Genomic DNA, 12,505 nt, shown 5'->3' with positions numbered 1-12,505 from the left:
TTGGGTGCTTTTAAGGGAACTAGTTTACTTTAAGGCAGAGGTGGGGAGTCGAGTCACATGACTTGGACTCGCGTCAAGTGAGATTTTTAATAGCTTGAACAGCTTAGATATTCAACCGGTTGATACATACTGAAACATTTCAGTTTCCTTCTCTTTCCACCTGAGGTCGTTAGCATCATGAACAACCAGCTGCACTTCAACCAGTCAAACCAGTTTCCTACCGGCTTCCCACTACAACAAGCTGGACAAGGTTATGGACAAGAAGGTATTATATAGACAAAGACAGGGATGTGTTGTCTTACAGCCCAGGTTGTGTCCTTGTTGATCCGTACACAGCACTCCCACAATTGCTGGATTCTTCATGCTGCCAAAAAAAAAAAAAAAAATCGTCTTTAACGTTCAAAGATTTAAAATATAAGTAAATCAGAGTCGGGTAAGGACTTACGTATCATCGAGATGCTGTTCGAGTGTCGACTCCATGATTAACAATCGTATATAAGTGTAGATTTTAAGTTTTGTAAGGTGATTTGTTGTTATGGTTTTCTGCTTCCTCAAATCTTCCTGGGCCAGAGTCAGCTGACTGTCACGTGCGCTAACGGTCCGCGTGAGGGACAAAACACACGAAGCTCTGTTTTTTACAGTCTGCGTATATTTTTGTGTGTGTGTGCGTGTGTGTGTGTGTGTGTGTACGTGTGTGTGTGTGTGTGTGTGTTTTTGCGGTTGGGGAGCAGCTTTACTGTTATTACTTGTGTCAAACCTGTCATTTCTGGATGTGACTTATGCTTATGTATGCTTTCATACACGTTAACTAAAAGAACCTGGAATGTGTATTTTAATAGTAATATAATTAGGCCTAGGTATAGCCTATTTGCAAATCCCTTTATTCAAAAATAACAGTTGTTCTGAACATATCTCCATCCTCAACCTTTCAGTCAAGGTTTGTGATGTTTTCAGACAGCCTGTGCACTGCAGTAAATCCTTGATTTACTTTTTTTATCCAATTAATTTTTAAATTATATGCTTTTGAGTATGAGAGAGCAAATCAATCAATCATGAGACTGAGATCTCAGCAGGAGGCAGCCCCTGAAGAGTTTGTGACCCATAACATCACTTCTACAGGTAACATGACTGACAAATGCTTAAGGGAGCTGAAATGTGAAACTGAAAGTCTGTTGACACACAACACTACATGCAGGTAACAAAGATGTGACATGCTGACTCCCATCTGCAGTCTTCACCCAGCAGGCCGAGCCGCAGCAGCAGCTCTGGGGAAACAGCCGAACTGTTTCTTATGCAGCAGACTTGGCTCTCTTATTAGCTTGCTCCACTGAACTGCCATTCTCTTTATTCAGGCGGACATAAAGAGGTGAAAAGGTAGCGTTTTTAAATAAGGTGCTCAGAAAAAAATTATGAAGCCTATTTCTGAATATCCATCCTGTAATTGGCAAATAGCGTTACTGTATGTTCTGCACTATATCACCTTACAGTAAGCTTGTTCCATATAAAGAAATGCAGCCTATGTGAAAGCTTTGCCCCCTTAACATGAACTGTATTTAACTCATTGGATAGTTTTTATATGTCCAAGGCAGATGTCATATTCTGCTATCAGAATTTGATATATATGTTTAATATATATGCAATGATTATGCCGGGCTTCTTCTGACCCCAGTCACTACAGTCAAATGGAGTTATTTTCTAAACTGAATCAGTCACATAATGAAACCCTGCCAGGGTGAAAAAGTGATTTTGATATATAACTGCATGATTATAAACTACATTAACTTAGGCTATGATTTCTTTTTCCTCCTAAATATATAATCTGTTTTGGCATTCCGGTTCCCTTTCCTTGCCCAGGTCACAAGGATGAAAGTCAAAACTCCAGCTGAAGCAGTTGCTCTGCAGCAGCAGTCACCTAAAGAAACTACAGTAGGTCACATGCTCTTCCATCATGAATCATTGAGTCAACAGAGAGGTGAAGTGTTGACGCCCACTCGGACCTCATTAATTTAAATCGAAATCATGCCCAGAAAGAAAATCATGACCAGCTTCCCTACCATCACAGTAATCATTGCAGAGTTGAACATCAGTACATCAGTGACAATGGAACCATGACAAACACGTGAAACATTTACCAACATAATGATTAACTTCCCTGATTTCCACATGCTCTCTTTTACTGAACATAAAATATAGTATTAATATCATGAGTACAAAGTAGGAGTGTTGTTGCTCCCAGCCTGGTGCTGATGGATTTTGTTGATGTGTCTCTCCTGCAGGTGGCTGAAGGCCACTGCCAGGTCTCACCTCCCTGTATGATTTCTGCTGCCTGTCCCAAGACGGTGAGGCTTCAATACTTCTGCTGACAGGGCAGAAATGGGTGAATGTAATTATGTGGCCGGGGCATCGGAGGAATCCATCACCTGCAGAGCAGCAGCCTAATGTCCTGCTGACTAACCCATGGGGTATCCTGCCCCTCCTCTCCTCTAATTCTTCTATCTTTTCACTCGTCCTCTCCTCTTCTCTCACTCATATTTCTCTCCTCACTGCTTAAATCAGAGTCTGGCTGCTCCCACTGACACCTTGCTGCCCATCACTATGCGAGCGTGCACGCACACAAGCACACATGCAAATGCAAATGCGTGCACATGCATATACAATACTCAACCTCTCTCTCTTTACCTCTCTTGCAAACACACACACACACACACACACACACACGCACATGCAAAAAAAACATTCTTCAATCTAGTGCCAAAGGGGGGTTTGGCATAAATTCTGGATCCCACCATTTGCTGCTTATAGCCACTTTACAACTAATGGCACCACAGTAAATCAGCAAATGAGCTGGACCCTGAATAGAGATGTGACTCAGAGTCAGTGTATCACCACCCTGCCATATATCATGGCTGCCCATTTGTCATGGATATGACCATTATTTATGTAATTTCGCAAAAAATAAGGCTCATCGTTCATATTCTGCTATCCATTCAGTGTGCTTCACCCTGTAGCCGAACAAGTTAGGCCAGTAAGTCTAGTCTAGTGAGGAGGAATTTGATCTAACCTCTCTCCAAAAGTATTTTGCTCAAAGTTTGAAAATTATGACTAATTTGTTTGTAAAAATGTAAATGAAAATAGTCAATCAAAGAGAGAATAATCAAAGGAAGCTCCCCTTAAAGCCTTACAAAAAGTTGGCCAAGTTATTTTCTCCCACAGCAGAAAAAATAAATTTTTCAGACTTCAGCAAAAACACAAAAGACAAAAAACAAGTTTTATTGTCAAATTATAAATTACAGTTACGCCATACATGCACACCATACAAGTCATGAAGCTCATACACCTCACACTGATTTTGGAGGAACCGATGTGGCAAAGCAGGTTAGTTCAGTTTTTAACCTTAGGCCTTGACTCAGAACATCCATCCCACTTCAACTCTGGGCGGACAAAGTTTATGACAGCTATTACATTACATGGCATCATGGAATACATGTCCCATAATAAGATCAAAAATATCACTTTCCAACCTATAAATGCCTTACATGAAGCCCCTGTCCATCAGTCAGTCGGTGGTAATTCCAATAAACCACTTAGATTGTTTTGACGTTGATTTGTCTTGTCCTGGCTCCCCCAGACAGACAAATAGCTCACAATTTCAATTATTTCCTGGCACCTGTGCTCAGCCCCTGCTGTGTTGGTTATATCAGCCCTTTTACTCACAAGCTGATGTCATTTTAATTATTTTATGAAATGCAATCTATGGCAGAATAGCGGTTTTATATTGTTTGTGTTAGTTTGACCCCACTCATGGTAACCCTGTCAGCAAATATACGGTGTCTGGTTGGACGCTACGTAACAGGCAAAGATCTATAAGTAGAGGGAACTACTGCGAGCCTCCGTCAGCCCTCATCCGGATGAATAAGATGACGAAGATCCTGAGGAGACAGCAGGAGAGAGGGCGTGGGGAGGTTTTAGACATGGGGAGGGAGGGAGGGAAGGGGGGGGGGGTCGGCAGAGGATAAAGAGAGGGAGAGTGTGTGGCTCCCCCCTCTGAGGAGTCCTGGGAACCTACATGACTGAGGTGCCGGAGAAAGTGCGAACAGTAGTAGTTGAACACGGTGTTGAGGAGAGAGTCCAGTTCTCCTGTTGCTGCCATGGGCTCCAGGGCGGTGCTGCTGTCCATCCTCCTGGTGGCTCTCGGCGGGACCAGAGGAGCCGTCATCACAGGGGTGAGTGGGAGGTCTCACTCTTACTTTGACACTGTATTTGGAAGAAAAAAACGAACAAATTGTTATCTATGTATTTGTTATCTATGAGCTTTTAGGTTCATATCTAATCAATATTTGTGATTAGTTGTCTGAATGCAATAACCGATGGGTTATCTTGTGTACAAGCAGAATTTCATTATGTAATATTGTAGCAATAACTGCATAATAGGAAGCTTTCTGTACATACATTCAAAGTTCTCTATATACATTCAAATCGTTACTATCCCTTGACTTTTCGTGTCTGGTTTGTTTTCCTCATTCCACTGATATGCAAACTGTATATATGCAAATAACACCATTCTCTCTGGCTGTTCATTTGTGTGATTTAATTACAAATGACTGATGGGAGACCACATCCTACGCCCCTTCAAATACACGGGACAAACAAGAGGAAATTATTCGGTCCGCAGATTGAAATTCATTTCTAAATGGATTAGGGAGATGACAGGCAATGGATAAAATGGCTTTCACTGCACAAACATAAGAGCATATTAGCATAAATAAAAATTCATTCAATCCAGAATCAAAAGAACACTCTTCTGACTCTATCTCTCAATTTGTCTGTCTTCCTTTCTGTCTACCTCTCTCTTCTCTCTTCTCTCTCTTCTCTCTCTCTCTCTCTCTCTCTCTCCCTCTCTCTCTCTCTCTCTCTCTCTCTCTCTCCCTCTCTCTCTCTCTCTCTCTTCCAGGCCTGTGAAAGAGACGTGCAGTGTGGTCTTGGACAGTGCTGTGCTGTCAGTCTATGGCTGAGGGGTCTGAGGATGTGTGTCCCAAGAGGTGTGGAAGGGGACGAATGCCACCCCTTTAGCCACAAGGTGAGGAGAAATATGTTGTCACTAATCTTGCTGCATCACACTCTCTGCTACACCACACAGACACACACATATACTCTTTCTCTCTCGCTCTCTTTCTCTCTCTCACTCTCACCCACACTTGTTTCTGTATTAGCAGAAATTAAGATGATATCAACTGCTGGCAGGTTGGCAGGGGCTTTAGAAAAGCTGCTGATAACTGCAGAGTCTATTGATCTACTCTACCGTGAATCAAGTAATCAGAGCCATACATCACTTTGATCGTCTGGAGATGGCAACAATTAGTTCTGCTAACACAATGTGTGTCTCTGAATGCTGATCTTTAAAGAACAGCTTTCTGAGACCTGCAGCTGCACTTGCCAGCGAGTTGATGAAGGATTGAAAACATCAGACAAAATCCTACATGTCTCAGATTATCCCCATTTTATTCCCACTTTCAGGTGCCCTATCCAGGAAAAAGGCAACATCACACCTGCCCTTGTCTCTCCCACTTGGTGTGCACCAGGTATGCAGATAGCAGATACAGATGTACTGACGACTTCAAAAATCTGGACTTTTAATGGACACCCAAAATCCAAATGAAGAAGAGCACAGCAGAGGCAGCATCTCAAAGTGAAGACTTGAACAATAATTTATGAGAGAGCACAAATACGTATCCCATCTTTACTGACTATATTCTTCATTTGTGTATACTATGCACTATTGTTTGTCTGGATTCTATTAATGCACCTCAAGGCCCAAAAAGAAATGCTAAGACAATGTACTTGCTACACAGTGCCACAGTAGACCATCATCAACTTTTTACTTGATAGAAAACAAGGGCCCTGGCAGGCTAATTGTCAATCATTAAAACACTACGCTATTAAATTTCTTTTTTGTGTTTATCAACGGAAATGTATAAATATTTGCAAATAAAAGTATGATAATAAGAATATAATTTGATATGTACTCGTGTAGGGTTTTCATTTCCGTGTTCAGTTCATGCTGCTTGAATAAACATAATGTCACACAGTGCGTGTTGTGCAATGAAGTGTCAAGTGGTTGTAATCGTGATCTTGAAGGTCATGATCAGAGTCTCACTGCCTTTACGTTCATGAACAAATTCATGACCTTTCTATACAGCTGAATGTATAGTAAAAGGCATCTGACATGTGTCTTACATCTGATTACTGCAGATATCACTTAAAGGGCAATTCCACCAAAACTGACTTTTAGGTTTTGGTTTAGAATTTTTTTTACTGACTTAATGAATTTAATGAGCTCTCAAAATTAGAGAAAAAGTAATCTTCTTTGATGTCTTCAAATTGCGTCACTTGGGATGGTTAAAAGAAAACAGAAAGAAAGAAAGACACATTCCTGTGCCTATACATGTGACTACATAAACTGCTGTGCAATAATTTCAGACAATGCAATTTGATGATATCAAAGATGTTTATTTTATTTTATTTTGAGAGCAAACAGAGCAGCAGGGTGGTGTCGTGAGAAGGCAGGTTCAAGCACCTATGTTGGCAAGAATCCGCCCTGCTGAAATATCCTTGAGCAACACATTGAATCCTCACCCTCTCTGTTGTGTAGCTGAGCCTGGACTCTGACCTCCCTTTCCCTACAAGGATCAAAACATATTCATATTAATGAATGAAAACAACTGAAGAAAAAAATTTGAAACCTATGAGAATAGAAATCTTCATAACAGATTCAGCCAATCTAATAGTGAGAGGCATTTTATTCCACAGTCTAGGTGCCATTACTGCAAACCCGTTGACTTCAGTCTAGATGTTGGAACAGCCAACAGTCCTTGGTTTGAAAACCTAAAGGGCTTTGTGATATTAATGATGCAGCAATTCAGCAGTGTACTCAAGTGCCTGGTTATGCCTAAGCAAATAAAAACTCAACTTTACTGGAAGCCAGTGAAAGGATGCCAAGATGGGTGTAATGTGTGACTCTTAGTCTCGGTCAACAATCTTGCTGCAGAGGCAGACTGATTCAGACAGGTAGACAAAGCATTACAATAGTCTAAACACAACATCACAAAAGGCATGAATAATCCATTCAGTGTTGTGAAAAGACAAAAAAGGACTGATTTTGGCAATATTCCTCAATTGAAAAAAGCCAGTTTCTTGACATGTTCAAAATGCAAGTTTGGATAAAAGATGACACCTTGACACAGGCTTAACATTGCTTCTAAAAGAGCCTGGGGACTGCTGAAATGTTTGGAAAGAGTTTAGGACCACTTATAAGAACTTTGAGAGATACAACTGAGTATTGTCTGCATAAAAGTACTAGCGATATCATGCTGATGAATAATTTGTATCAAGGATATCATATACTGTAAATAGAGAAAAATATTGACCCATTTGAGCCCTGGGGCACCCCACATGTCATTTTCGAGGCTGATGATGTAAAGCTGCCAATCAACACTGTCAAATTCCTGTTGAACGATAGGATATAAACCAGTTTAGGGCAGTTCCAGAGACACCAGCACACTGCCTTATGATGTGTGACCTCCTGGTCAGCACAGTATACTTGAGTTGATAATTTTGAAATAAATTCAAGGCAAAATATATTTAATAAATATATTTAACATTTAAATGATTTATTTTCAACTGGGATTTTGTAACCCCTTCATGAAATAAAATTTCATGGCAAAGTTAGAATACAGTATGTTTATGCTTGATGAATGGATTTCCAAACAACTTTAAAAATGTCAGTGTTCATTTGATTGTTCTCTATAATATATATTTTGTGTATGTTACATTGTTATCAAATAACGCTTCCAAGTAGTCTGGGTCCATATCTTTTTATGTGGAAAGTGTGGATATCAACATTAAACAAAACTCTGAACATCAAATCTCCTGATCTGAATGTCAACATATTAATAGCGTGCCAAATCTATTAAAAACTTATCTTGCACCAACATTGTATAAATGATTTACTTAATTTTAAAGTCAGATAATAAAGGTCAGTCCTCTGCCACCTTACGTCAATACGATTCATATTGCTAAACCAATTAGTTCTTGAGCTATGGAAAACAAAATTGACAATTTTTATGGTATTTCCTACTTATTTTGAATGAAGGTTTCTCATAGAGGACTGTAGTAGGCAAAACACCCAAATCGTTTAATGAATGGATTGTCACACAGCATTAAGCATCTTTTACAAATTTCAGTCTGGTTTCTGTCAGCAGCACTCCAGTGAAACAGTCCCCCTGAGAGTTTTAAATGACCTTCTTATGCTTGCTGACGAGAATGAAGTTGCCATCTTAGTGTGCTGCTTTAGACAACACTGATCATCATGATTGATAGACTTAAGGACTGAGTTGGTATATCTGGTTGTGCCGTTGACTGGTTCTCCTCTTGTCTGGGATCATGTCTCTTTCTGTGCTCCACTGACATGTGGGGTACCCCAGGGGTCAATTCTCAGGCCTATTTTGTTTTCTCCTTTTGTACACTTGACTTTGTACCCCTGGGGCACATTATCTGCAGCTTTTGTTGTATTTTTTTTATTGTTGTTATGCAGATGACACACAACTTTATATGTGGGTTAAATCCAACAAACTTTCCAAAGTTGCTACCTTGCATGACTTCCTGACTATGGTACAGCCTCCCTCAGAGTGTGAGATCAGCCAACACAGTTGATTGTTATAAACGGCATCTCAAAACTCACCTTCATATATTGATTTGTCTTGTCAGTATTAGTTTTATCTGTGGCTCTGATTTTATTGTCTGCCTTGACATTATTTCTTTATTTCTATTAAGTTTCTTTTACATATCTGTTGCTCAATTTGTTGTGAATCACTTTGTAGCCCTGGTTTTGAAAGGTGCTATATAAATACACATTATTTACTTACTTACTTAAGCAGAATTCTCACAATTGTAATTCTCTTTTTAATTAATGTACCAAAACAAGTAAAATATCAGTTTCTCTCTATAGTGCGGCAAGTTGGTCCTACAAGTTGTTCCTACAGAAGAATTTTACATCGAATTTTTATAGCAAAAAATAAAATCACTATCATTGTTTAATGGGATATTTGCTTATAGATAAGAGGCTATGTATCACCATATCACATATTTCTTATCTCCATTTCTCACAATATTGAGTTAGGCGGAAGGACATTTTGGGCCCCACCTTGGGAGCAACCTTGACATGCTGTATATAAGGGACAGAGTCTGTGACTGCAACCTCACTCACTGACTGCAACAGCAAAGTGACCAACCATGATGAAGTGGCTTGTCGTCCTCACTGCCCTCGTGGCTCTGTCTGAATGTCTTCACAAGTAAGTATGACTTGCCTGAAAAGCAACCTCGACCTTAATTTGTTAACCATTATTTTACACTTGACTTGATTGAATTGTTGTAAGAAAATCGTTCTATCTATCCTGAGGGAAAACCACAGGCCATCTTGCTTTAATCTATCAAGCCTTTTCAAACTTGCACAAGCCTGCAAGTAGGAGACGAGAGTTAACTTCCTGGTCTCCTCAGCTTGGAATTGACAGACAGCCTTGCATTTTGCTGATCCTTTGTCCTCTGTGCTGTATGCAGGATTCCTCTGATCAAGGGAAAGACTGCTAGGGAATACCTGCACGAGAAAGGGCTGTGGGATGAGTACAGGAAGCTGTACCCATACAGACCAATGATCAAGTTCTACCAGAGTGGCTCTGAGCCTATGACCAACGATGCTGACGTAAGTCCAGACCAGAGAGATGACTTACATTTTGTAGATTTTGATCTAATGCACAAGCAGCTGGCAGATGATAATATTGAGTAAAGTGAATGTACATCCACCTCTTTCACTGTTGCTGGACAAGGATTAAACTGTAAAACACAAAATAGATCCACATACAAAATTTTGGTTTGGTCAAAGTTGGTCTTTGTCATGTGTTTAATGTCAATGTGCACCTCTGTTACATATGTTCTAGTTGTCCTACTATGGGGTGATCTCCATTGGCAACCCTCCCCAGTCCTTCAGCGTTATCTTTGACACTGGATCCTCCAACCTCTGGATTCCTTCCGTCTACTGCAACAGCCAGGCCTGCCGTGAGTAGCCTACCACTGAGACTAGCATTGCAGCCCACATTCACTTCAGTTACTCCACAAATAAGTCCAAGTTGCTTGACATTGTCTCAAATGCACAGTTGAAAAATACACAATTCCTTTGCAGAGAACCACAAGAAATTCGACCCATCAAAGTCCTCCACCTTCCACTGGGGCAACCAGCCTCTGTCCATCCAGTATGGCACCGGCAGTATGACTGGATATCTGGCCAGTGACACTGTTGAGGTAACCAAAACACCCAGAACAAAATGCATACTCTCTTTAGACTTATTTTTCAAACAGGCATGTCGCTATGGTCTGTTGAATTGTGAGTGACAGCTGCCTTGTGTGTCCAGGTGGGTGGCATCTCTGTGCAAAACCAGGTGTTTGGACTCAGCCAGACAGAGGCTCCCTTCATGGCTAACATGAAGGCTGATGGTATCCTGGGATTGGCCTTCCAGTCCATTGCCTCCGATAATGTCGTGCCTGTCTTTGACAATATGGTCAAGGAGCATCTGGTGTCCCAGCAGCTCTTCTCTGTCTACCTGAGCAGGTACTGAAATAGTATGGAGTGTTTGGCTTGTGCTATTTTTTTCTGTGATAGTAAAGTGTATATATGACATCTATCATTCCTGCTCCCCCAGCAACCAGCAGCAGGGCAGTGAGGTGATCTTCGGTGGTATTGATGCCAGCCACTACACTGGACAGGTCACCTGGATCCCCCTGACCTCAGAAACCTATTGGCAGATCAAAATGGACAGGTGCGAAGAAAAAAGTGACTCTTGGCCTAAAGTTGAGTAACTTAGCAAATGTAATCGTAAGAGGCTTCCTGGCCTGATCTGCTTTCTACTATTCTTTCTTACAGTGTTACCATCAATGGACAGACTGTGGCTTGCTCTGGTGGCTGCCAGGCCATCATTGACACTGGTACCTCCCTCATTGTTGGCCCAACCAGTGACATCAAGAACATGAACTCCTGGGTTGGAGCCTCTACAAACCAATACGGAGAGGTGAGTCACACCATGCATTTGACTTTACCTTAAACTTTCCCAATTTTTCAATCCACAGTGGATTCAATGTATGACACTGTATTAAAACACTGACACTGTATTAAAAACCCTCAAATCTCCTGCCTGCCAAAATAATTAAACTGTCACCCCTCATAAGCCATTATGTTGTGTAAAAGTTGCTGTTCATAATTCCATCAGTAGGACTACAAAACACCAATGAATACTACTAGGGCTGCCTCACAAATGTCTACTCTGTGATATTCTGCACACAGGCTACAGTCAACTGCCAGAACATCCAGAGCATGCCTGAGGTCACCTTCACTCTCAACGGACACGCCTTCACCATCCCTGCATCTGCATATGTCTCTCAGGTCAGAAGCCCCCCCCCTCCACACCCCCAAACCACCTTCTTCCTCCTCTACGCACACACACGCACACACACACACACACACACACACACACCACCTTCATACGTGCAAACAGTGCTGAATAGCATCATTGTCTGTAAGTTAACAAGTCATGAACATTTTGGGAGTTAAATCAATTTTCTCCTGTCTCTCTGTAGAGCTACTATGGCTGCAACACTGGCTTTGGCCAGGGTGGCAACGACCAGCTCTGGATCCTGGGAGATGTCTTCATCAGGGAGTACTACGCCATCTTTGATACCCAGGCTCAATACATTGGTCTGGCCAAGTCTGTGTAATCAAGCAAGACACCTGATGGATCATCTATAGATCAGTAATTTTCTATAGGGGCTGTATTATTAAAGAATGGTTGTAAAGTATTGGTGAAAATGTGAAACTACAATGTAGAAGTTAACATGTTGTAGCTGCTTTTGCAATAAATAGATTATAAGCAATTAAAACAATTCTGTGTGCATTCTTGTGTGAGTCTGACTGTGGTAACTACAACCGAACTGAAGTGGATTATATTCATAGAGCAAAAACCATAGGAATATCTTTAGTTACCTTAGTTTTGTCCTGTTGCACTGAAATGTCACAGGAATAAGAATGAATGCCCGGACTGTTCATTTCCGCTCTCTTTGGAGAAACACTACCCTTTACAGAGGATACACAAAGGATGGCCACTACCCTTTCTGTGTAAAGGAAGAATGGACCAAGAATAGAATATCGAGCGGTACTCAGAACAGCGGAGGGCCAGGTTCCCTCCGAGGTTGTAATCTAGAAGAAGCTGATAAGGACACACATGGATATGCCGCAAGATAACCTGATGACCAGATCTCACCACTCTGGCACTATCTCAGCCTGTGAATAGGACCAGCTTGTTGAAAGGTGGACAAGTTTCAAACTGAGAGGAAACCATGGGGAAATCAACACAAATATTTTAATTTCACAGGATCATGTACACAGTATCATAACAGTGTTCGTTTC

General features: G+C 41.1%; 3 protein-coding genes across 3 annotated transcripts in view; 2 read left to right on the top strand and 1 right to left on the bottom strand.

Annotated features, from left to right (window-relative positions):
- The window catches only part of lamtor5 (late endosomal/lysosomal adaptor, MAPK and MTOR activator 5), a 4,591-nt gene extending 4,015 nt beyond the window's left edge, over nucleotides 1-576 (bottom strand). Inside the window, exons 1-2 of the mRNA XM_071518158.1 lie at nucleotides 446-576; nucleotides 303-364 (exon numbers count right to left, since the gene is read on the bottom strand). Of these exons, the coding sequence (XP_071374259.1) occupies nucleotides 303-364; nucleotides 446-480 (97 nt within the window). The 5' untranslated portion in view covers nucleotides 481-576. The remainder of the gene's footprint in view (nucleotides 1-302; nucleotides 365-445) is intronic.
- Nucleotides 577-4,148: 3,572 nt separating this feature from the next.
- prok1 (prokineticin 1) lies at nucleotides 4,149-5,634 on the top strand. Its single transcript, XM_071518180.1, has 3 exons — nucleotides 4,149-4,223; nucleotides 4,952-5,077; nucleotides 5,515-5,634. Exons 1-3 carry the CDS (start codon nucleotides 4,149-4,151, stop codon nucleotides 5,632-5,634), a joined length of 321 nt encoding a protein of 106 aa, XP_071374281.1.
- Nucleotides 5,635-9,273: 3,639 nt separating this feature from the next.
- On the top strand, nucleotides 9,274-11,895 carry LOC139643014 (pepsin A-like). Its single transcript, XM_071518127.1, has 9 exons — nucleotides 9,274-9,347; nucleotides 9,613-9,754; nucleotides 9,990-10,107; nucleotides 10,232-10,350; nucleotides 10,461-10,657; nucleotides 10,749-10,865; nucleotides 10,970-11,114; nucleotides 11,387-11,485; nucleotides 11,680-11,895. The coding sequence occupies exons 1-9, from the start codon at nucleotides 9,289-9,291 to the stop codon at nucleotides 11,815-11,817; spliced, it is 1,134 nt and encodes a 377-aa protein (XP_071374228.1). The 5' UTR covers nucleotides 9,274-9,288; the 3' UTR covers nucleotides 11,818-11,895.
- Nucleotides 11,896-12,505: the final 610 nt, after the last annotated feature.

Source organism: Centroberyx affinis, unplaced genomic scaffold (assembly GCF_046629955.1).
Source record: "Centroberyx affinis isolate AG114_WGS23_722 - 3 ecotype Tasmania unplaced genomic scaffold, CSIRO-AGI_Caff_v1 ptg000555l_1, whole genome shotgun sequence".
Lineage (NCBI taxonomy): Eukaryota > Metazoa > Chordata > Actinopteri > Beryciformes > Berycidae > Centroberyx > Centroberyx affinis.
The sequence above is the reverse complement of the archived record's forward strand: the minus strand, read 5'-3'. Positions and strand labels throughout refer to the sequence as shown.